The 23,550-nt window shown below is 49.0% G+C and overlaps 9 protein-coding genes across 9 annotated transcripts; 5 read left to right on the top strand and 4 right to left on the bottom strand.

The window, feature by feature from the left end:
• Nucleotides 1-928: 928 nt before the first annotated feature.
• On the top strand, nt 929-2,475 carry APUU_10683S (uncharacterized protein; the record flags this gene model as incomplete). Its single annotated transcript, XM_041703518.1, has 3 exons — nt 929-1,513; nt 1,566-1,883; nt 1,963-2,475. 3 exons carry the CDS (start codon nt 929-931, stop codon nt 2,473-2,475), a joined length of 1,416 nt encoding a protein of 471 aa, XP_041550049.1.
• A 457-nt stretch (nt 2,476-2,932) lies between these two features.
• Nucleotides 2,933-4,238, top strand: cdc123 (cell proliferation protein CDC123; the record flags this gene model as incomplete). Its single annotated transcript, XM_041703529.1, has 2 exons — nt 2,933-3,051; nt 3,119-4,238. The coding sequence occupies 2 exons, from the start codon at nt 2,933-2,935 to the stop codon at nt 4,236-4,238; spliced, it is 1,239 nt and encodes a 412-aa protein (XP_041550050.1).
• Nucleotides 4,239-4,485: 247 nt separating this feature from the next.
• APUU_10685A (dodecenoyl-CoA isomerase) lies at nt 4,486-5,383 on the bottom strand (the record flags this gene model as incomplete). Its single annotated transcript, XM_041703540.1, has 2 exons — nt 4,486-5,122; nt 5,193-5,383. 2 exons carry the CDS (start codon nt 5,381-5,383, stop codon nt 4,486-4,488), a joined length of 828 nt encoding a protein of 275 aa, XP_041550051.1.
• A 639-nt stretch (nt 5,384-6,022) lies between these two features.
• APUU_10686S (uncharacterized protein) lies at nt 6,023-6,420 on the top strand (the record flags this gene model as incomplete). Its single annotated transcript, XM_041703551.1, has 2 exons — nt 6,023-6,073; nt 6,148-6,420. The coding sequence occupies 2 exons, from the start codon at nt 6,023-6,025 to the stop codon at nt 6,418-6,420; spliced, it is 324 nt and encodes a 107-aa protein (XP_041550052.1).
• An 881-nt stretch (nt 6,421-7,301) lies between these two features.
• APUU_10687A (serine palmitoyltransferase small subunit family protein) lies at nt 7,302-7,715 on the bottom strand (the record flags this gene model as incomplete). The annotated part of the gene is made up of 2 exons (XM_041703562.1): nt 7,302-7,543; nt 7,601-7,715. The coding sequence occupies 2 exons, from the start codon at nt 7,713-7,715 to the stop codon at nt 7,302-7,304; spliced, it is 357 nt and encodes a 118-aa protein (XP_041550053.1).
• A 1,000-nt stretch (nt 7,716-8,715) lies between these two features.
• APUU_10688S (peptide chain release factor family protein) lies at nt 8,716-9,327 on the top strand (the record flags this gene model as incomplete). The annotated part of the gene is made up of 2 exons (XM_041703573.1): nt 8,716-8,931; nt 8,998-9,327. The coding sequence occupies 2 exons, from the start codon at nt 8,716-8,718 to the stop codon at nt 9,325-9,327; spliced, it is 546 nt and encodes a 181-aa protein (XP_041550054.1).
• Nucleotides 9,328-9,532: 205 nt separating this feature from the next.
• Nucleotides 9,533-12,812, bottom strand: CSE1 (putative chromosome segregation protein Cse1; the record flags this gene model as incomplete). The annotated part of the gene is made up of 8 exons (XM_041703584.1): nt 9,533-9,977; nt 10,031-10,210; nt 10,265-10,568; nt 10,623-10,705; nt 10,758-12,082; nt 12,142-12,312; nt 12,370-12,680; nt 12,743-12,812. 8 exons carry the CDS (start codon nt 12,810-12,812, stop codon nt 9,533-9,535), a joined length of 2,889 nt encoding a protein of 962 aa, XP_041550055.1.
• An 812-nt stretch (nt 12,813-13,624) lies between these two features.
• TSC2 (putative GTPase activating protein (Tsc2)) lies at nt 13,625-18,337 on the top strand (the record flags this gene model as incomplete). Its single annotated transcript, XM_041703596.1, has 1 exon — nt 13,625-18,337. One exon carries the CDS (start codon nt 13,625-13,627, stop codon nt 18,335-18,337), a length of 4,713 nt encoding a protein of 1,570 aa, XP_041550056.1.
• Nucleotides 18,338-19,221: 884 nt separating this feature from the next.
• GPI13 (mannose-ethanolamine phosphotransferase GPI13) lies at nt 19,222-22,487 on the bottom strand (the record flags this gene model as incomplete). Its single annotated transcript, XM_041703607.1, has 2 exons — nt 19,222-22,192; nt 22,252-22,487. The coding sequence occupies 2 exons, from the start codon at nt 22,485-22,487 to the stop codon at nt 19,222-19,224; spliced, it is 3,207 nt and encodes a 1,068-aa protein (XP_041550057.1).
• Between the last annotated feature and the right edge of the window lie 1,063 nt (nt 22,488-23,550).

Here is a 23,550-nt window from a genome sequence, read left to right on the forward strand (position 1 = left end):
AGCCCGACAATCAACTATTATAACTTGTAGGAGTAGTTGAGTCACTTGAGTCTGGCTGGAGGCCTAACTTATTTCTTTTATTTGGTCATCCGTTGTCCTTTTTACTGGACGAGTAAGTGTTGTTCCAAATAGTGGTCTCTATATTGCCAAGTGAACTACCTAGTAGCTAACCACCGAGCACAAATGTTTAAGCAAGCTGAGATCCCCTCCAATTGCCATAGCATTGGACAAAAAGCCGGGTGAGCTGGCAGTGAGTAGCTCATTGTGTCTACAACATCGTTCACCCTACTCACGTCCAATATGCCATATAACCCACGGTTTAGATATTTCCAGCACATACGACCACAGGGTGTGGAAAACAGGGCTTCCCGTCCGCTCAGCCGTACTTAAGCCACACGCCGGCTGGTTAGTAGTATGGTGGGTGACCACATGCGAATCCCAGCTGTTGTATGTTTTTGTTTTTTATTTTTATACCAGTCGCCTCTATATATATCTCTGGAGACACTGGAATAAAATATCCAAAACGTAAAACTAGAGTGTTGGCGTGCGGGGAAATAATGGAGAAAACTGGTATTTTAGACAACCAATACAAAATATTCGTGCCTACTTAACTGGTTAAGTTAGTTAACTGCCGAATGATCAGTTATCAATTCAATAATAACAAACTAACTAATATTCATTCACCAATCGTCCATTGATATGCCACTAATGCGCCGTGGACAAGGTAAGCAAAGTGGTGCCATCTAGTGGTGCCATCTAGGCCTCGGCATTCGGTTCTATAGGTAGGGGACCAGGCCGTAGCCGACCCGAGGAGAGATTAGATAAATGCGCCCTTAAGCTTCCTGTTTGCCATCACTTTCCTCACTGAATTGACAGCAACCTTAACCCCGATTTAAACTATAGCTCCATTCTGTGGAGTTTTGCCAACATGTCGCCACCACCCCCCTGCCTGGTTAACAGCCATAATGGCTACATTCCAGCATCGCAGCGAATCCCGGCCATGGCCCGGCCATTCGTCAGCGAACGCGCCAAAAAGACCCTCGACCTGGTAGAGAAGTTCGTCGAGGAAGAATGTGTCCCTGCCGATGCCATCTACCAGCAACAGCTGGGCCGCTCCACTGAGGAGCGCTTCAACACCCACCCCCAGATCATCGAGGATCTCAAAGCAAAGGCCAAGAAACTTGGTCTATGGAATATGTTCCTTCCCAAGAACCATTTTGCCAAGCACGGCGCTGAGTACAGTAATCTGGAGTATGGGCTCATGGCCGAGTATCTGGGCCGCAGTCTAACTGCCAGCGAGGCGACGAACTGCGCCGCGCCAGATACCGGCAATATGGAGGTCTTCGCGAAATATGGCACCGAGGAGCAGAAGAAGAAGTGGCTGGTGCCGTTGCTGGATGGGGAGATTCGATCGGGGTTCTTGATGACGGAGCCGCAAGTTGCTAGTAGTGATGCTACGAATATTGAGCTCCGCATGACGAAGGACGGAGATTATTTCGTTCTTAATGGCCAAGTAATAACGCCCTCACCTGCTTCTTTATTGACGTACTGACGAAATATGATAGAAATGGTGGGCAAGTGGCACTGGTGATCTTCGGACAAAGGTCTTTCTCGTCATGGGAAAATCAGACCCGGCAAACCCAGACAAATATAAGCAGCAGACCGTTATTGCCGTATCTGCTGATACTCCAGGAATCACAACGAAGCGCATGCTTTCTGTGTTGGGCTACGACGATGCTCCCCACGGACATGGGCACATATTCTTTGATAACGTGCGCGTCCACAAGAGCAATGTCATCTTAGGCGAAGGCCGCGGCTTCGAGGTAGTCCAGGGCCGCCTTGGACCTGGTCGAATCCACCACGCAATGCGATCAGTAGGAGGGGTAAGGGAACTCTTTTTTTCCCCCTTCTTCAATCCGTTTTTATATAGATCGACACTGACGAGGTGCTCACTTTTGATAGGCAGAGAAAGCTCTGGAATACTTCCTGGCGCGGATCAACGATCCTCGAAAGAGGCCATTTGGCAAACAATTGAGCGAGCATGGAATAATGTTGGAACGCATTGCTAGGTCGCGGATTGAGATCGACTCCGCTCGTCTCTCAGTGCTCAATGCTGCCATCATGGTCGACCAAGGAGGCGCCAAACACGCACTCAAAGAGATCGCCGAGGTCAAGGTGCAAGTCCCCCGTATGTTGACTGAGATTATAGACCGTGCAATCCAGGCATATGGAGCTGGTGGCGTGTCTCAAGATACTCCGCTGGCCAACATGTACTCGGGGGCACGGACTATGAGAATTGTCGATGGCCCTGACGAGGTGCATATTCTGCAGCTGGGCCGCAATGAAAACAAGCGAGGCAAGGCGTTGCTGGGAAAGATTGAAGCCCAGAAACAGAAGACACAGGCCCTGCTCGGCCAGTACAAGGTGGAGTTAACCGATCCATTGCTGCTTGACCGGAAGTCATCAAAACTGTAGACTGGTTCTTAGCTTTACCGGGGCGGTATATTCAATATTTCAACTCCATTCACTTTGTCTGCTTATCAGAATTGCATGTCAGCACATAGTGTATTCGTAGAGTAGAGTAGTTTAAGTAGGGTTGTACTTACATTGGTATAGTTGACGGTTTTGTAGAAGAATCCTCAGATGAATCTAAATATGAGTGGAATAACTATAATGTGAATAGTATTACATACCCATAAAATTTGGCATAGAAGCGGCTATAATAATAATTATTGCTCCAGTTTCACCTCTAGTAAAGGCTGTTGTGAAGACTGCCTCTGTTGAGTCTGAGACTACATTGGTCTCTAAAGCGGCACCAGATCTGGCCGAATACGGAAGGGATCCATAGAGCCCGTCATGGTCCTGGAAATTTCTCTAGAAGAGTCATACTTCGCATTTCTCCATCCTTCATATTTTCTGGCCTCCAGCAACAATGCCTCTCATCGAGTCTGATGCGGCCGGCCCGTCGACCGAGCAACCTCAGCGACTGCCTTTTCCACCCGTCACATACTCGCACATTCTACATTGTTCCTACGACTATTGGCAACCAAAGTGGGCAACTCTCTTAACTCCGGATTTCAGCAGAAGTCAAGCCATTAACCTACTTCATTTAATATAGATACCGCGCTCTCGTACCGAAGTCCCGAATCATTCCCTTAACACCCGCTTTCGTTTCCTACCTTCATGCAGACGGAATTGTCCTCCCACCAGAAGATACCCCGCCAACCAACGATGACGATCTCGATGAGTTTTCAGATGATTCCGACGTCGAGGAAGAGTCAGACCCCTCGAAAGACTGGGAGGATATCCATTCCCAAATCAAGTCCACAATCGCGGAGTTGGACGGCAAAGTGACCCCCAAATTAAACTGGAGCGCACCCAAGGACGCCACCTGGATGGCCGCAACAAACGACATGCAATGCCGCACTCCAAATGACATCTACCTCCTCCTCAAAAGCAGCGACTTCATTACCCACGACCTAGAACACCCATTTGACGACTGCGTCCCCGATACTTCCTACTCACCGAGCCCCATGCCCAGTCTCCCGCAGGTCAATTACAACCTCATCCTCCGCCAATACGTCAACTTCAACCCCTCACTTGAGTTCCGATGCTTCGTGCGTAACAGGGTGTTACTCTGTATGTGCCAGCGGGACCAGAACCACTTCGACTTCCTCTTCCCCATGCGCGACTCTCTTCGCTCCCGCATCCAGTCCTTCTTCGACGAAAAGCTCAAAGACACATTCCCAGACTCAAGCTTCGTCTTCGATGTCTACATCCCACCACCACACCAGCGCGTGTGGCTCATCGATATTAACCCCTGGGCGGAGCGCACAGATCCACTACTATTTAGTTGGCTAGAGGTCCTGCGAATGAAAGACCCAGTCGGTATTCAAGAAGAGGATGACAGCGCCGAACAGTTCGTCCGCCTGTCTCTCAACGGAAATAACTCTGATCTACCCGAAGAAGCCGAAGGCGATACGTCTGGGTCAGAAGAAGAAGAAGCAGAGCACATAGAAGATGATGACACCCCATTCCTATCGGAATTCCGACTCGTCAAGCGTGACGATCCGGAAGCCTACGCCTTCACAACACCTCAGTACTCAGCGCATAAAATGCCCAAGGAAGTTGTCGACGCCTCGATCTCTGGCCCTGGCGGCATGAGTGAATTTCTGGGTCAATGGCAGGATATCATCGCGCGGCAAGCTCAGGAATCAGATACGGAGAGTGATCATTAACTTCCTATGCCTATGCGTGACGACATCTGAACTTGAAAAATGGATATGAAACCACGAAGTTAGCATTTGACGTATCGGAGCACGTTGTTTTAGACGGCGTTTTGTTTATTTGGTGGAGGGAAGTGTGATTCTCAGCATAGCACAATCCAGAGCTCTTGGATTAGAAAGTCCATCTTCATTCCATTCAAACAATACCTGCCAGATATTACACTGGGGTTTCAACACCACCCGAAAATCGTATACCCCTCTAAAGTTTATGTCTCTTCTCCCCCGCAGCCAGCTTCCTGAATTCCTCCTGGGGAATACCAGCCAGGAATCTTTCTAGACCCTGGAATGCCTCGACCGTATTCTGGCGATCCATAAGCTCCCGTCCAGGCCTACGAATCAGCTCCTTAATCCTGATCATTGAGCTCTGGCTCAAATGCGCACCCATCCGTTCATCAACCTCCTTCAAAACCTCACCCAAGAACCCCTCCGAGTCCTCTGGCTTCCCGCTCGGCGCCTTGATAACCTTGTTCACGAATCCTGCGCTCACAAGCTCCTCGCACGTAATTCGCTTACTTTGGAGAAGAGCTTCGTTGGCTTTTGCGATACCCAGACGTTCTACGAATGCAGTGGAGGCGCCACCCTCGGCAACGAGGCCGAGTGAAGAGAATGGTGTCAGGAGGAAGGCGTGAGGTGCGGCGTACACGAAGTCAGCCATTCCGACCAGCGCGGCAGAGAGACCCACGGCTGGCCCATTTAGGGCGACGACTAGGATCTTGGAGTGCCGTGAGACGGTGTTTGTTATGTCGATGTTGTTTACGACGAAGCTGCGGACAAGTTCGCGGCGGACGTTGGTTCCCAGGCCGGCGCCGGGGCGGGCGGAGGTTACGTCTGCGCCTCTATTGATAGATTATATACCATTAGCAAATGTGACAGGTCCGATTGAGGTGGGGTGGAGATGGAAAGTACGCTGAGAAGAACCGTCCGTTCCCAGCCAGGACAGTGATAGTAATGTCATCGCGCTTATCGACTTCACGGAGACGCTCGCCGAGCAGATAGTAGTGGTCTCCGGTTAGGGCATTGAGCTTTTTGGGGATGTTGAGAGTGATGATCGCGACGCGATCTTTGTAAGTGAGGGTGATATCTTGTTCTGCGGCCATCTTATCTGCAGCCTTGCGTTGATTGGGTTGGATATGTCCGGCGAATTTGACGATCGCTGGTTTGTTCAATGTTGCAAAGTAGGGAACGTAAACAGGGCAATGGAGAATCAGCCAGCAACTCTCCAGTATTATATGATAGTCGCTTACCGAGCTCAGCTTCTCTGTCAGCTTCCAAACCCCCAGGAGCCGTGGCTGTTGCGGGGAGTGACCGACGAGCCGACAGAGGAGCCGAGGCCCAGTAGGCACTGACTGCTGAGCAGCGGAACGAAGATCTTTTCCATAAACAATGTCAAGATCAGGTGATCACACGTGATCCATATCAGCAGGCGGTCTGGTGGAAGCTGCATCATGTGACCTTCATAATTCAGGCCCTCTCATTGGCAAGCGGGAATATTCAAGTTTATAGGCCGGAGGAGCTTCGGATTCAAGATCGGACCATCGATCAGGAAACGTCTTTCCAAACCCCCATAATCAGCAAAAAGCCAGTCGAAGCCCGCCTGGCGGTGAAACAAATCGCACCCGATTCAATATAAACTATCAACATACTCATTCTCCTCCATACTATCCTGTTTCCGCCACTCCAATCACCTCCGCCCCCGCCGTCTTAATCGACATCAAAAGCCAACCCACGTTACAACAATGTCCACGATCCTCCGCAGACTCCAAGGGGGTAACCTCGAAGTAGTCAAGGTATGACAGCTACTTAACATTTGCCTCCAACGTCACCAATTTCCTCAATATATGCTAACATATCCTTTCTCCAGTTCGGCATGTACGTCCTATTCCCCATCGGCTGGATGTACTACTTCGGAACGAATCTCGACGAGCGCTTCAGCGTACCCGGGTTCTGGCCTACCACAGAGCAGTCACATAAGATCCCGCTGGAGAAGGAGGATATCGATAAGGAGCTGGCGCGCATGCGCATGGCTGATGCGGTGAAGCGGGAGCGACGGGAGCGGGAGCGGGAGATCGAAGCCCAAACGCAGGCTCAGGCCCTGGCGCAGGCGCAGAGTGGGCAGGGTTCAAATTTAGAATGAAGTGATGGGTTGTTTGATTGATTGATTGATTGACTCTTGGGGTGGTTGTATGAATATGGGTTTTGAAAGTTTTGAGCTGGTGAAAAGCTGAATCTACCTTATCCTGTTGATCGGAACGGTAGTGGAGGTTTTTCTTTTTCTTTTATTATGATATATTGTATGTTGGGAGTTTTTGGTTCCTGTTGCTGGTGAGTTACTTTTGTACAGTATGTATAATTGCTCGTTGTACTATAGCACTCTTCTCTGGGCATCTTATGGAGTTGCTATTGGTTTTGACAGGGATTCTTGATTTTTATATTGTTTTTATCAAGATGAGCAGTTGCTATTCCGCCTTAGAACTTTAATATCAGCCGACATGACAGTCTAGACGGTCTAATCCTTCAACAAAACACTCCCACAGCGGGATTGAACGTGATGTTGGACCATACTGGGAAATTTACCAACGAAACAGCACTTGAAAGTCCCTGCTCAACAGTCAAAAGTATAGGATAGCAATAGTCGGCTTAATGCTAGTAGAAACGAAAGAAGAAGGGGGAAAAAACCGAAACGCCTAGGACACGAGCACCGTCTGCACGAATTTCCCAACTCCTTGAAAGAAAAAAATAGCATTCCCACAACGCCAGGAGCAAATCGAGCTAACGATTTCACTTCAGGTCTATGGATGGTGATCATGCAGCTGATACTGCGAAAATTAGGGGCACAGGTATTGAGCCGGTGCAAGAGGGAAAAGAAAGATTAGCGTAATTAAACAGTGCATCAGTCCCCGACTGTATCACAACTAGAAATGAACCGGTCCAATGTCCGCTCGCTGCCGACAACGATGAAAACAAAAGTGACATCCTGGAAAAGCAATTATGTGAATTGAAAAGAGCTCCAGAGTATTACAACTCCGGAACCGTGGCTGCCGTCGCGGCCGTATTCTGTGCCGTCTCATACACCAGCTCTAGAGTCTGCGTGGCACCGTCACGGAAGACTGTACTGATGGCTGCGATGCCGTTTGAAACGAACGGGCGTTCGCCAACCCAGTAGTAGTAAAGGTGGCCGTATATTGTGCGGAGATGATCGGGAAGGTAGACGTAGATCGCGGTAAGGATCATGGAGAGAAGGGTGAGAATAATGGAATCTAGTGGTTGCACAGTCAGTAAATGTAATTGGGAAGATTGTGGAGAGCAAGACATACTGAAAATGAATTTTTCCGTAGGGGTAAGCATGTATACGGCGAAGGTCACCTCATACTGATAGATTTTCAGACGAATCCAGCGCACAAACGCGGCTGCTATCCAGAGAAGAGTCATTGTTTCGAAGTTGTTGACTGTGTGTTGTCTAGGTGTAAGCGAGTGATGCGGTGCGAGGTGGTTTTATCTGAGGTTGTGGTTGCCAGGAGCGTCGGTTCGTGCGTTAGAGGTGAAGCTTGACAAGAAGGTGCAAAGTTGAAAATGAGTAGATCAATTGTAGGCTCGGTTCGATAGCATGGTATTAGGTTAATCGGGTCGCAGGGACAGGTTGAGAAAGTCAACAGGAGGTGGATTTTAAGGATAAGGACGAAAGATTGCGTGTCGATCGTCGCTCGATCCGTTTTGACTTTGAGGCTGCGGATGCGGCGGGGGAGGCAACTCTGAGATCGAAGGAGGTTTCAGACCGAGGGCGAAAAGGAAGTTGAAATTCAAAATACACTTTAACAATAACAACCGGGGAATCTGATTCTGGGCTACGGCGAGAATCTGCTAAGAATAGTCGGGAATTAGTTGAAGTCCAGGTGTCCAGACTCAAGACTCAGAGGCAGACTGCCAGTGGTTCTCAACAGGTCCGGTCCACTCAGGGTCCTGTCAACGATTGGCAGTGCCACTAGTGGAAAGGGGGCAGGCTCTTCAATAGGAGCATCTTCTTGCAAAGCTCTTGACCTGGCTTCTATCACCCTCTCACAGGCTCATCGTCAGATTCTGGGTTGACCCCCATGTTAAAGCATACGTAACCCACCCTTGGCACAACCACACTCTCGAACAGGCGACCACTTGACGAACGAGGAAACATTCCTACGGAGCCCGGGGTAGATATCTAGAACAGTCATGCATACCTCTGTAGATGGCTTAAAATGCCCAATGATGTTCGAGATCTGTGCTCGAATCTCGAACATTTAACTCCTGCATCTTTTATCGCGATAAGAATCCGAGACACCCAACCAAATCCAACGCTTCTCTCCACCTCATCCTTAGCATGAAGCTGCTGCACATTTGGAGTATCAACCTCAGACTAACTAATATCCGATAAAATGAACCTAATCGCCTGACAACGATCATGGTCCGTCCAATACGACAACTACTGCGGCCCATCTCCAACACCGCACTCATCCCCCGGCCTCCTCTCCGCATTGCCACGGTCCCAGTCCCCAAACGACCCATCTCCGCCTCACCACTCCTCTCCAACAAACCCCTCCCCCCGCGCCTGAAGCTCGACGATGCCGACATAACACTCTCCTACCTCAAGGGCACAGGCCCGGGAGGGCAAAAAATTGTATTTCTCCCCCAATTCTCCATTCACACCCACGACCATCGCTAACACCACCCGTCCTGGTCGCAGAACAAAACAAATTCCGCCGTGCAACTAATCCACCGGCCCACCGGCATCGTCGTGAAATCTCAAGCCACGAGATCGCGCGCGCAGAATGAGAAATATGCGCGCCAGATTCTTGCTGATAAGGTCGAGCAAGCCCTGAGGGGTGATCAGAGTCGTGTCGCGCTGAAGGCAGACCGCGAGCGGAAGAAGAAAGCGAGTAAGGTAAAGAAGAGTCGGAGGAAGTATCGGGAGTTAGAAGACGGGAAGAGTGCAGAGGAGGAAGTAGGGGAAGAAGAGAAGGGGGAACCAGTGTTAGATGGGGATAATGAGCCTGCAACGAAGGAGTCAGGGTGAAACTCTCATGGACTTCTATACCTACTGCAAAGTCCTGGATGTCCGATTTGGCGGATATACTAGGTAGCCTTCGCACACACTACGTGCGTATATCTTAATATATATTGTACAGTACAGCATTGTTCTCTATCGGAAATTTGATCCCATACAGATGAAGGGACAGACATTGATATTCTAGAAAATAGTCCTATCTAGATGATATAATTCACGCAATATAACTGCCGAGCACTGCCTTCGCCTGGTCCTCTAATCTCTCCTGGGCGAATGCTGAGATTCTTCCACCGTGCTTCTGGTCTGCTTCCTTCAGGCACTTCCCAACCCAGATCTTAAGATCGGCACCCGTGTCCGGCCAAGGGTCTCTGACCTGGGGCCGTATGGTGACAAGAGCTGTGAATCCAACACCAAATGCCATGTCCTCAACGTCATGCTCAGCAATAACATCGTCCTTGCTAGCAGGCAGTGGTGGAAGCTCCAAGAGTTTGAGAAGGGCTTCGCACGTGAAACCCCATCCCTTCTTGTACTTGTTCGCAAAAGCTTCGGAGTTGGCAAGCGTCTTAGTGAATGATAGCACAGCAGTTTTGCGATCCAGTGGGCGCGCAAGCTTTTGTGACTCCGGCAGAATGACGTTCAGGTATAATTGAACATACAGGCTATTTGTAGTCAGTATCTGACTGAATGACAGAGGAATCGACGACAAACTTACCCCTCCTGTACTTTATCGACGATTTGGATTACGAAATCGGCGCTGCATCCCTTGGCATCATTGGCGCACATGAAGTGATAGAAACGCACGAATCGGAGTGTAAGACTCTCTGTTTTATGATTCTGAAGGCGTGTGAGAATGATCTGCATGATATCACCAAAGAACGGTTCCAGTACAGCTCTAGAAATAACGTTAGCGAAGTGTGTTATGTGTATCTTTCAGTAACCAACGTACGATGGAAAGTGCTCAATCACAGCTTCCAGGAGATCAAATCCGTAGCTTTCATTTGTCTTGGATGAAAGTAACTTCTGGAAAATACCAAGCGTGTTGATAAGCTGGTTGTTTTCTAGAATATATTGGGACCCCCGGCTAATAATCGACGATAAAAGTCGCACGAGCGCGGGGATATTGCCCTTGGACTCCCACACTTGAGGTGCAAGAATAGGGGCAATGAGGCTCTGATAGTATGTTGGCAACGTTCCCGATGGGTTAGCTTCGAGAAGGGCAGCGAAAAGCTGGAAGATGTACGGGACGAATTCTAAGCTCACGTCAGCTTCACTTGTAAACTTCATTGTACATAGATCAAGCATACCTTGTACATCTCCTTGGAGGATGGCGGAGAAAGGAGGGTAGAGAGCCTGCTCAAGTTTATCGGGGTTCGCTGGAGCAGCGTACCTATGACAGTCAATAAACGGTAGGGTTGCAGCGTCCGACAGCCTGAACTTACCGAATAAACGCTCCTATAGTCTCAAAATGATAGTAGTAAAACCTCGGGTTGCTCGGGTTGCTAGCTATCACTTGAGTGATGTTGATCAAGTGCTTCAGCACATTGTCCGTAATAGGGATTACAGCCTCTTTAATCACGATCAAAACCCTCATAGCGCATTTCATGATAAACTCATTCTCCTGCACTTTTTGAGGAGCCGGGTCCTTCTGAATCAAGGAGAAAATATGTTCCAATAGGTCCTTAGCAAGAGGCTTGATCGTGTCTGCTGAGATAATGGGCTGTCCTTGGTTATCGGTGAAATATAGCACGCGTTCAACGGCAATGGCAGAATACGTGTAAACAACAAAGTTGGGAGAAGCAAGGTGATTGACCAATAATGGAAGCACTTCCTGCCATTGTTCCTTTGTCACGAGGCTGCGGAAAAGGTAGAGATACTTGACAGCATCAACCTTGAGAATTGGATGCAAACCATCCCCAGAAACCAAGTCGGCGGCGAGGTGTTTTTGGAAATAGTCGGTGATGCTTATGAGGCTATTAGTTGTCGTGATTCCGTGGCTGGCAGTTGCAGCCCCTTTCGCTGCAATTGCAATAAAAAGGTAGGTTGCGGTATCCTTGGCTTTCCAGTTCAGCTGTGGTGATTTCGTGTACTCATTCAGGTAGTGGTCGATGTATTGCAGAACAGCCTTTGTAACCGACCCTTCAAAGTTCGCGTTCAATTGCTTCAGGAAGTCTGTAGCAGCACGTCGTCTTGTGTCGCTGTCTGATCCCTCGAGATCACGTCGGATAAACTCAATCGGCTCATCCTCGAACAGTTCTTCATCTGAATCACGGAGGCTAACGTTTGGCAAAATGACCTTTTCAATGACCTGAGCCAATGTGCCCTCCGCTTGGAAAACTTGTGCATGCTGAGGCATGCCGGCAATCGAAGTCAAGAACTTTAACGCCCGACTAACAAGAATGTCATACTTTGTTTCCTGCCCAATTGTAGTCAGGAAATTCCACGAGCTCTCCACGAATTGTTGGATGTGCTGCTGAAACTCGTCCCCGTATTTCTGTACCCAGAGCGTTAGGACCTCAAAAATCCCGGCACGAGTAAATTCTAGTTGACCAGATTCGGTATCATCATCAGTGTGAAGCAATTGGTTGTCGTATGTTAGATATTTGAGTAACAGCTGTGCAATCCCACTCATATTTTCTTCGAACATCGGAGGGAGGTCATGGCAAGAAAGGTCATACATCAGCTTAATCATCAAATTAAGTTGAGTGAATCCTTGAACAAGCTGGTCTTTGTTCGACTTGTTCGCTTCGAGATACGCATCGAGTCCCTGCATATAACAATTAGCACTGTCGTGGATTGCAGTTGTGGTGAGAGGAGAAGGGATACCTGGAAAAGAGTCAAGAAAGGATTACCGAATCTCTCAAGGACGTGGTTGATTTCTATGTAAAGTTCATCGGAGCGGAAAAGGGGTCTCCACCTCTTGAAAATCGAATGCGCAACTTGCAAGACACCGATGTTGGCAGCGGGGTTGTCGGGTTGAAGTTTTGAAACAAGGTCCTGGGGGAGTTAGTTTAGCGAAGATCAGGTGCAAAGCTAACTGAATGCCAAATTTACATTAACAAGTGTATTCCACCGCTCCCAGAAGTCACTATCAGCGATGACACTAACAGCTTCTCCTAATTGGGTTTGTATACCCTGCGGCACGGAGATCATCAAGTTGATGAGTTCTTGTTTGATCGTACCCACTACCTCCTGTGGAAGCTTGTAGTTTCCATCCTCATCGGTCCAATTCCTTTTGATGAAGTTCTTGAAAAATAGCGCACTTGCCAGGCGAGTATTGTACGGATAGGATTCGGAGGCGGTGATTTGAAGAAGTGATATCGCAAAGCTCGGGTTACTCTCTTCTTGACGAAGAGCGGATTCAGCTAGCACAAGTCAATATCAATTTTAAAAAGCGAGTCATATGACTAGGAATCTGCGAGTTCACCTTGTTTATTCTGTCTGGGGTCCAGACTCGCTGCGAGGAGCTGGGCAACAGCCCCAAGACCATCCGCCATTGTTTGGAGGGGCGATGTGTATTAGCAAAATAGAGAAAGATGCGGAGACAACCGGTGGCCGTTGAAACGTTTGAGCTTTGAAATGGGACAAATTCTGGTACCTCCACCAAGGTCAAGGTACTCTTTGCAGAAACAATGATGTGCTCAACAACAAAATAGAGCCAGAGGCAAGCTTAATTCCTGGACAGGCAGTTTGTTTGGCGGTTGCTTTGGAATTATTTCTAGGCGGTGAGCGCAGGTCCGCGGGGTTGTTCTGCCAGTCAGGTGACTTCTCCCTTCTGCGGAATCAAACTCTTCCGAACCTCCGCCAGATCAGCAGCCAAATTGGTGCGGAGGGGAAATACCCTCTTGGCGGAGCTCCATTGATGATTCAATTCTGAAGATATCTTGTTCTTTACCCCATCGCCTTAAAGTGCTATCTACAAAGGGGTTGGTTTCTCGCTGGCGCCCGGTGTTCGTCTGTCTTAACCAGTGCAACTTCCTTTCTTTCTTCATGTGCTGGCTCTCCGACTCAGCCTCTCTTGGGTGCTTCGACTCTTATCTCTTGGCATTGGGATTCAAGCCTCATCTTCTTTCAACCTCCTAATGTTACCAACACTTCCTGAACAGCTCTTCATGGTACGTTTGTATGGGTGTTTGATCAGTCTCTGATCCTGCAATGGTCTGCCGCATCCCACTCTTCCCACCCTTTGCCCATGACGCCATTTTAAAGCCTCTTGTCGCTAATCAACAGGCTCTTATCCAGCTCCTTATATAATCCTTTTGACTCACTTGAATCTACCCTATATACTCTCACCCGTCCACTGGGACGCATGCCTCCCGACGATGCTTCATTCCCATCCCGTTCTAAGTATTCAACATCCAGCTTTGCGGGCGTCTTTAGATCATTAAGTGCCTCCCGAGCGAAATCGGTTTCCTCTACGTCACTGCGGGATAGCGGTGACTCTTCCCACCAGCACACAGATGGACACACGGGCTCTTGGGGCACAATAGGGATAGACTCAATGCATCGTGGAAGTGTCGTGTCGAGCTCTTCGGATGCTTCGGGGACGCGGGATTTTGAATCGTCCGTCAAGGTGCTGGCGCAACAGCAAAACCTCAGCCATGCCAGTGACGAAGCAGAACAAGTGGCCAAGTCCTTTCAGTTTTATACTCAGGAGCAAGCTCTAGCGCTTTGGGAAGCCGGGTCGCACTTGATACACCAGGCGGGGTCTTCCGAGGCTCGGCACAGCGGCTCCCTTCTGTTGGTATCACTGTCAAGCCGCCAAGATCTTTCTCCTGCAGCCCGACGCACAGTCTTTGAATCTATTTCGTCGCCGTCTGAACCCGACGTTATCCCGGCTCGCGCTCAATCCCTAATATCCTTGTCAGATCATGGCAGACGATTAGAGTTTGCTTCCTCGTCTCTCCTACCTCTAATCTCCTCATTTATCGTCCTGTTATACGAAGTCATCTCCTCAGCTAGAGCGAAGGCGAGGAAAGCTAAGGTCGGAAAGGCGAATGGACTTACATACGAAGATACTGTCTTAGACGACCTCTTGCAATTCGCGGTTGATCTCATCACACTGCAACGGAAGCAACCAGAAAGCGATGAAGTCCAAGAACTGTTGGATCAGATTTTCATCATTTGCAGAAAGACGAGCGTGGCTGCTGATATAAAACATGCTCTGGCTGTTTTCGATGCAGTAATACTCTATGGGGATGTCCCTAATGGGAGCTTTTCCCCGATGCTTGAACTACTCTGTAGCATTCATGCGTCCGTAAGATCTCTTTCTGGCCCTACGTCAAGGGCCGTTCGAAATCTGGCAAAATCAAGACGACAGGCAGAAATGGTTTCCACGCTTCATTCGTTCCTACACAATTCAACCGGAGAGCACAGCCAAAACCTCAATGTTCTGCGCGGGGCGGTATACGCTTTCGCTGACCTTATCCGCGCACATGGTCAGGAAGGAATAGTCCAACTTGACTTCGAGCCTTTGATAGATTCTCTCCAAACAGTTGTCAAAAAGAATGATGGACGACTAGAGGCGGACGTCTTGGAGCTATGTTTAAACATGCTGGAGGGAGACTTCGCCAAGGTCACATTGGAACAGAACTGGCGAGGGTTTGTCAACGTCCTTAACGCCTGTTCTAGTAGGATTATTGAAGAGCCCGAAGCCAGTACTACGCCCACTCTTGGCCCAGAATCGCCCCATTCAAAAGCCAGTGTCATTGACGATGTTAAGCCCAACATCTTATCCAACATTGTTCAGATAGCATCTGCTGTGGGATCTCTCTGGGAAAGCTTGGATGGACAACAGAGACTGGAGATCACAAACTTTCTCTCCAATGTTTGTCAACACATCGAGCCAACCCAGGCCGAGTTGATACTCAACACGATGAGAACCGAGAAGCTCTGTGATCCTCAAACCTCAGGTTGGGTTCAGAGTTGTCAACAAGTGGTCAATTACTTCATCCGCGACCGCAGTAAGCCGGCCGAAACTCGAATCGTGGCTCTGGAAACATTGAAGGAGGCTTTTACTAGCTACGAGTCCTTGGCCCTCTTCCAAAAACAAGGCCTGCTAGATCTTATGCTAGAAGGTTTCACTGATGAAGATAGCATTATATTCCTAGAGTCCCTAATTTCCTTCCTCGTCGACAATGTTGTTCCTTCCTGTGGTGATACCACTTTCAAATCGTTGATTGATATTATCAGTTCACCAATGACTAAAGATGTGAGCACGGAAGAGCCCGACTCGCTTCCAGTGTCTCCCGCAGAAGGTCGATCATCGAGTTTCATGCTGGAGGTCTCCCTGGCCAACATCTGCTCTATTGGACTCGTCCGAATCTTTTTGAGGTCACTCACCCAATCGGCGGCTAAAGCAGTAATAGCCTATGAAGGCCTTTTGGGGATAGCTGAGTCTTCAGATCGGCCTTTGGACGCACGCTTGACCTCTCTCAAAATGCTTTTTAGAATGCGATGTGATTCCTCGGGCTCTATCATCGTTATCTCGGTTCCTGAAGATGATTTTAGGATGAGTATTTCCGGCCGCAGCCTTGACCCAAGTTCGTTGGCGAACGACCCGGAAGACCCAGCTGGAGATCACAGCGCTGATAATGACTCTGGTGTACCAGTGCCTCTAAGGAGGTATCCTGTCCGTGGGTCATCATCCAGTGCTTTGTCTAGATCTACCGGGCGTAGCGCTAGCTATTCCCAGCGTGCGCCAAAGTTGTCTCATCCTGTATGGGCTGTCACTACCCCACAGGTCCTACCCGAGGAACCTCCAGACGGTTCCAGTCCATTCTTATACGCCCATGCAACACCTAACGCACCAAATCAAGAAGATTCAGAATCCACTGAAAGAGTCGCTTTGAAAGCGAATGTGTGGCTCGAAACAATCATCATGCTGCTTCAGCGTGAAACGAAGTGGGACATTTACAGTTATGTTCTGACCCACCTATCCCCTCAGCTTCAGAACAAAGATCTCTTCAATACCGCAGTCCCTCAAGTCAAGCTACTGCGCAGCGTCTTGTGTGATCAGATTAAGAATGATTCCTTCCGTGAACCGCCTATAAACACCGGGGTGAAGAAGTCCGACGTGGCTGGCTACATATTTGATTCTCTGTGCGTCCTAATAAGCTACCATGAACATTTTGCAAAAAGTGAGGAGGACGAACTTGTACGATCGTTCATGATGGGGATTATCGGGTCTTGGGGCAACACATCCCGCGGGTGCATCCATGCCCTCTCTCTCTGTTGCCATGAAATCCCTCTTTCAGTCACTAAGGCTCTGAACGGAATCTTTGACAAAATCTCCAAAGTCATCACATTATCCAATCTTGCTGTCCACATATTGGAATTCTTGGCACTACTTGCACGACAACCCGAAGTTTATGTCAACCTGCGAGAGGAGGAGATTCGTACCGTTTTTGGAATATGTATTCGGCTTGTGCAGACTTCACGAGAGCACAGGCTGAAAACTTCCGAGTCGCCGACAAGAAACCCACAAGGTGCCACGAGAACTGGCAGCGTTGTCCGCGAGACTGCAGCGCTTCCCGGCAATGACCCATCGGACACGTCCGTTCAGGATGCTATGTCCAGATATATTTATACCTCGACACATCACGTCATGGTGTTTTGGTTCTTATCGCTGAAGCTCCAAGATCGCCCAAAGCATGTCAATTGGATAACTAGCAGGCTTATTTTCACCGATGAACATGGGAAAGAGACAGTGGAAGAACAAAGCCAAGTGTTCCTTGATTTAATGCAAAGGGTCGCCTTCTCGGATTTGGGTGAAACCATTCCTTTTGCTACATTTCCGCCTTCCGCCGAGGATGGGCCAGCGATAAAGAAGTCGTGGATTGTAGGCATGAGCATCGTCACCGCGGAGACTGCTAGTGTCTCAGGGTTGACTCAAATTACCAAGCGACAAGCATCAGGGACAACTTATGCAGTTTACCAACAGCGCACTGCGCCTGTCCTTCCCCATCAAGTCCCAGCAACTCATGACGCACATCTGCATCCAGATAACATGAGTACCAGTGTTCTACCCAGTCACATTATGCTCCAGTTGACATCGACGGCTTTCCCTACGCCCGTTACGACCCAGCCAATTCCACTACCAGATGATGACATGACCCGCCGGGCGCTGAGCACATTTGACCGGAATGATATTGTGGATGGTCATAAGATTGGTGTCGTATATATCGACGATGGCCAGACTACGGAGGCAGAGATTCTTTCCAACACTGTCGGCAGTTCCGATTACGAATATTTCCTCTCGGGACTTGGCACCAAAGTGTCGCTCAAAGAAGCAAGGTTCAATACTCAAGGTTTACATGCCGAAACAGATGGAGAATTCACATACGCCTGGCGTGACCGGGTGACTGAAATCGTTTACCACGTCACTACGATGATGCCAACCAACTTTGACAGCGATCCGTCCTGTGTCCTTAAAAAGAGTCACATCGGGAATGACTTCGTCAACATCATTTTCCACCATTCCAACACCCCGTTTAACTTCAACACCATACCGTCGCAGTTCAACTTCTTCAATATTGTCATCAGCCCTGTGGCTCGGCTCACGGAAGAAGAAAAAACAGGATCTTCACGGACATCTAATCCCGAGAACATGTTCTACTCCGTGAAGGTAATGAGCAAACCTGGATTCCCGGACATTTCGCCTGCCGCGTCACCAAAAGTTATTTCGGGCAAAAACCTCGCACCGTTTGTACGCATCCTAGCACTGAATGCTTCGGTGTTCTCCAATGTTTGGAACAGTCAGGGTGAACATATTTCGTCCTGGCGCAACAGGTTGCGTGAGATCAAAAGGCTACGCGAGCGAGCAATGAATTCTCAGTCCCAGAACCCAGATAGCCTAGATGCCACCTATCCGACTCAACGCCGCAACACCAAAGCCAATATCTTTTCGGAAGAAGTGCCGGTACGTACCAGCGTAGGGAGGTCTGAGTTCTCTACCGACTGGAATGCAACAGCGGACTCGAACATTCTTCAGAATCTCGACTTCACCCGCTGGGCAAGGTGAAATAATGTTTTGAGTGTGGCTCTTTCCCGCTGTTTCGACAGCATTTATTACCCCCTTTAGGTCGGGGGGGGGGGGTCCTCATGGAACCATTTGTTCCACGCTCTCGTTCGCCCTTCGCCTGCCCGTTGTCTATACCCCCTGTCTTCATCTTATCCCTATCCTTAAGCTGTCTTCATTTTCATTCACGCCGGGGATTGGGCGAATACATTTGATCATGCATCTAATAGAGCTATACTGTGTTGTGTCCTTTCTCCTCACGTTGATCGTTGCTTCTTTTTGCCCATGCTTTTTTTTGTCATGTATACCTACTGTACAGGAGTTGGACGGGGCTTAAAAACGGTGCCAGATGGAGCGATACGATAAAAAGTTGATTTATGATGGAAATGACGGAACCCAAAAGTTTGTGTTTTGATATGACTTGATGACAGCGGCTGTGATTTCCACGTCTGATTTCTACATGTGATATCTCAAAAAGCGGGCGTCTGTATGAAGTTGAATAGATGAATGTAATCCTGCTAAGAAAGAAATAGCCAGTGAATTGATTCAACTACAAGGGACTTGAGTATCTAGCTACAACTACTTAACACTAAGCTTAAGCAATCTCATGATCGGATCGGGCGAAAGCATCCATATATTTTGATTATATTGTGTGAAAGTCTAATGATGTGATATAAATAACAGTACAAAAAGAAGGCAAGTACACGCAAAAAAAAAGAGTTTTCTATATATACATCAGGATTGCCCCCTTTTCCACTATCCTAAGTAACAGCACGGATAGATAAATGCATATAAATACCACTCCCCTCCAAGTGAATATGTTCAAACCACTCCTGTATATATGGTATTTCCGTAATGCCTTTTTGGCCTGTAACTAGGTTACACCTTTACCAGCCGAAAATCTCGCCTATGCTCAGTGTACTCCACCGCACACCAGCAACAGAGAACAGGATAAGGACGACGTCCACGACGCCGAGGACAAGAGCGCCGAGCATGAACCGAGGGTTAAAAATCCGGTAGAGCATAAGGTGGCGGCGGAGATGGCCTGCCCACATCGTTGTGGCTAGGTTGATGGTCGCAAAGTATAAGACGTATGTTGCCGAAGCTTGTGCGACGTCGGAGAGGAGCTTGAGGGCTGGTTTGTTGGAGGCGGCGTTCTTATCGTGGAGTTGTAAGGGCCGTTTCCAAAGAGCTGTGAGAGGAACGGCAATTGCGGCGAGAATTTGGGCCCCGAAGGTGTTAAGGATGACAAGGAGTGGGGACCAGGGGTATTTGACCGTTGTTAGAGGGATGAAGGCAGTTTCCCACTGGACACTGCTTATGGTGGCTTGGTGGCCAGTTTTAAAATAGTAGAAGGAGCCCAGAAGGCCTAGGACGACAGGACCGATGGCTGAGTTACTCGTTACCAGTGAGTTCGTATCGAGGATTTCGAGGAGGGAGAGGATCTGCCAGAGGAGGAGACCCATGGCGCCTTGGCCCATGGGTTTCTGCATCAGGGTTATGGCTAGGCAGAAGTTGATAGCGAGGAAGAAGAATCTGGTGCCGTGAACGTTGCCAAATCCAAGGATTGTGACGGTTGTCCTTGGTACTTGTTGCTCGCCAGGAGAGGGTCGCCTGGCTTCCGGCTCTGCGTTGTTTTGTGCGACATCGATGCTGACGCAAGGCTTCGAGTAAATGAATGCTGTTGTGCCGGCAGCAAATGCCAGGGCGAGAACAAGCTGAGCTAAGAATACCCGGATTGACTTCAAGGTTTCACCACTGAGAGGTAACCAGTCTTTACCGTCGAGTTCCTCGAGCATCCAGAAGATAGAAGTGACGAAAAGTCCTAGGCGGAAGCCAAGTCCAATCCATAGGCTGGCTGCTCCTTCGTATGATTTTGATCCAGCATAGAAACCCTTGATGACAGTTGGCAGGATAAGCATCACGAGAAACGGAATAGCCAGCTGCCATGGGGCGGAGGTAGAGGATGTGCTAGATGCATAGTAAGTTGAGCGGCAGAATGGCATTTGCTCCTCGCGACAAAGGCGAGATAAAGATCCTATTCTTCCAAGAAGGACGAAGACGATGGAATGATACACCCCTAGGACCCTGTCCGTAGTGGTTTGCTGGCGCATCGATGAGATACCAGAGACAACACCGAACGTGCAGAGAAAGAATAGCAGGATCTCATCTTCCCATATCGTATACGAGTTGGACGCGAAACCAACAGACTGGCTAACTGTAAAGATAACAGCCAACCACCCCCAAATTGAGTTTGGAAGAGGCAACGATAAGCGTTGAGAGCCAAAGAAAATGGCCGACGAAGCACCGAAGATACTTCCAACGGCTGCAAGAAGCGCTGATGATTCGGGCACTTTCATCTCAGTTACTCCAAGAATGGCTAATGAAGCGCCGGCCACAGCGCCCGACACTGAACCTATTCCAGCGCGCCAGAGGAATGGGCCTGTGAGTTCCGTTCGGTCACCTTGCACTCCGCGAGCATAGAACACTAGTAAAACAATGCCGGCAAGAAGTATTCCAATTCCTTGTATCATGCTTGGCACATCAAAGCTCGCCCATAGTCCCCTGCAAATGTGGAGAGTATGTCGTTGATACTGCCTATAAATTTCGTTGATTGAGGCCAACTTCTTCGAGCTGGCCCAGCTGCTATGAGCCTCCCATTCCTTTTCTGCTGCTTCCCAGTACTCGATGGACTGAGACGCTTCGCCATTGCCTCCATCGCGGGTTTGAGCATAAGCATGCTGATAGCGCTTGATCTGGGCAGAAGCCAGGCGATTCACTGCAACCAACTTGTTCCAGTCATTGCCACTGGGTCCAATGAAGGCTTCTTCGATTGGAGATCCGAGGTTATTGTATGGAATCGGAATCCCGAGAAGTAGTGAAAGGGTTGGTACAAGATCAATCTGAGGGACAAATCTGTCCCGCGCGTGCTCCGGCGGCAAAACGGTTTCTTTACTTGTACGGCCGAAAATGCCCCTCTTAGAATACATCCACAAAGCAGCATCGACCTCGTCATTCGATTCGCCGCCATGGTCTCCTTTCGAGTCCATTCCATGATCTCCCATCACTACTAACAGCGTACTATCGTCGATCTTGGCCATGATTTCCCGAATGTCTCGGTCCATCTGGTTCAGTTTCGCTGCCATGGCGGGGTGGTTTGGACCATATCGGTGGCCAGCGTGGTCGACGCCGAGATAGTGTCCGAATATTACGTCCCATTTCGTGTGATTCTGAGGTTCCAGGAGAGGGAATAAGTGTTCATTGACACCGTTATCAACGGTATGCAAGTCCCACACATTAAACGAATCAAACGGCCGAGTAAGATTGGGGTTGAAATATCCGGGGAAAAGCGCCTGCCAGGTGTCATCGCCGAGCTGAACAATACTTTTCCCTGCCGCGTGAAGTTGAGCAACGATATTGTCTTCGTCAATTGCTGTTCCCGCAAAATTTGATCCTGCGTCGACAAATGTAGGAAGAGTACCTGTGGTCAGTCCCTTTAGTCGTTGCAATGTTGTAGTCGGTGGATCGGCGATGAACGGGAGGAGGAAAGCGTTTTGAGGTGCTTCAACTGCTGTCTCATACAACACCGGGATATTATCGTGGAAGAGGTGGGCGCTGTCTGATTCTGAGTTTGGTACAAACGGGACAGTAAAGTCATAGCGTAAAGCGTCAATTATGATCACAATTGCCTTGTCAAATGACTTTTGGTGCCAGCATTCATTGGGCTCCGACTGCTCCGGCGAGATCGTGGACGGGTCGCTAAAGGGAAGAACATCGCAGGAAGACTTGTTCTCTAAGACCATTCGAGTGAGAAGAAAGCCCTTGGTGAAGAAGAAAATACCGACAACATGCAAGAACCTATTCACGAGTCGATATTAAAATTTCACTCTGAAAATCAATGCAATTATTCGACTCACAATACCCATGCGAACACACCGAGTAAACCCAGATGCCTATGTTTGAATTCCTGTTCCAGCTCTTTTACAAAAGTATCTTTCGACTTGTTCTTATTTGCCGCTTGAGATTGCAGTCCAGCAAGCATCTTGGGGTTCAGGGCTTTGCGAGGATCTGACGGCCGCCGCGACGAACCCTGAGAAGACTGGGATCTATTGAGGGGACCATCCGCGCCCGTTGTATCATGTCGTGAGGCCATTTTCGCGGCAAAGAATGATTTTTCGGATTGCGTCCACGAACTCGGAAATCTCGGGAGACGCGGGAATTTCGGACTCGTTGTAAGCAGGTAGACGGCTTGCAACCTATTCTCTCGCCGGAAACGGTGGCTTTATCAAGGTGAGGTGTTTCTGGGGGTCAGCACAGCTCGAGTCATCGAAGCGACAGATTTGTCCTTTCTTTTTCCCAGAGCTTCCAAGCTTTCCGGTAGGAACTCTATGTTCAGGAGCTGTAGTTGGCAAGGTCTCGCTAGTGAACTGGGTTCAGCAGCTTGAGAATCTCATGGTCGTAACTGCTGCTCCATTTGGGGGTAGTAAGGTCGAGTGACGGAGGACAGGGTTCCTGCAGCGCAATTGCAGATGTCCAAGTGTGCACAACTTAAACACTCCAGCCAGCTTGAAAAGGCGCCAAATCCTGCCCGTGACGTGGGGGAGTCGGCGTTTTCGGCAGCTCATCTACGAATTGACGCGTTGTTATTGGTTAACACGGCCCGGATCATTAAAAGTCCTGCAGCAGTGGGTCGTTTCCAAATGGGGACAACTGTTTAGGACATGGCTAGAAGTGGCCTGGAATCAGGGGGAAGTTACTAGTACTCCGTACCGAGCACTAAGTGGGCAATAAGATCATAAGGAAGTAATCCGAAAGCTATAAAGTGTGCCTCTATAGGCCAATAAGTACATTCATCGACGCTCACACCTGTATAGGGAGGCCGTCCAATGCATAGCTTAAACTAAGTACATACATTATCCAGCTGCGAGTCACCGGATACGGAGACCGAGAAGGTAAGGGTAAAGTTAGTCACAAAAGAATAGTAGAAAGGGCACCTTGGAAGAATGGTACGCGGGCTTCAACAGAAAACAGAACGTAACGTCTCTCCAGCCCTAGTAACGTGGCAGGGTGGAGAGGATGAGTGACAAAGCACAAGAAATGAACGCCTCAAAAAGAAATCAAAGTAGTAAAAGGCCCAAGATCCCCACAATGGTCGCTAGACACGATTCAGATGTTGTCCATTTCCCAGTTGCGGGGCCCGGTTCCAGGTAGCCAGG

This window comes from Aspergillus puulaauensis, chromosome 1, assembly GCF_016861865.1.
Source record: "Aspergillus puulaauensis MK2 DNA, chromosome 1, nearly complete sequence".
Classification (NCBI taxonomy): Eukaryota; Fungi; Ascomycota; class Eurotiomycetes; order Eurotiales; family Aspergillaceae; genus Aspergillus; species Aspergillus puulaauensis.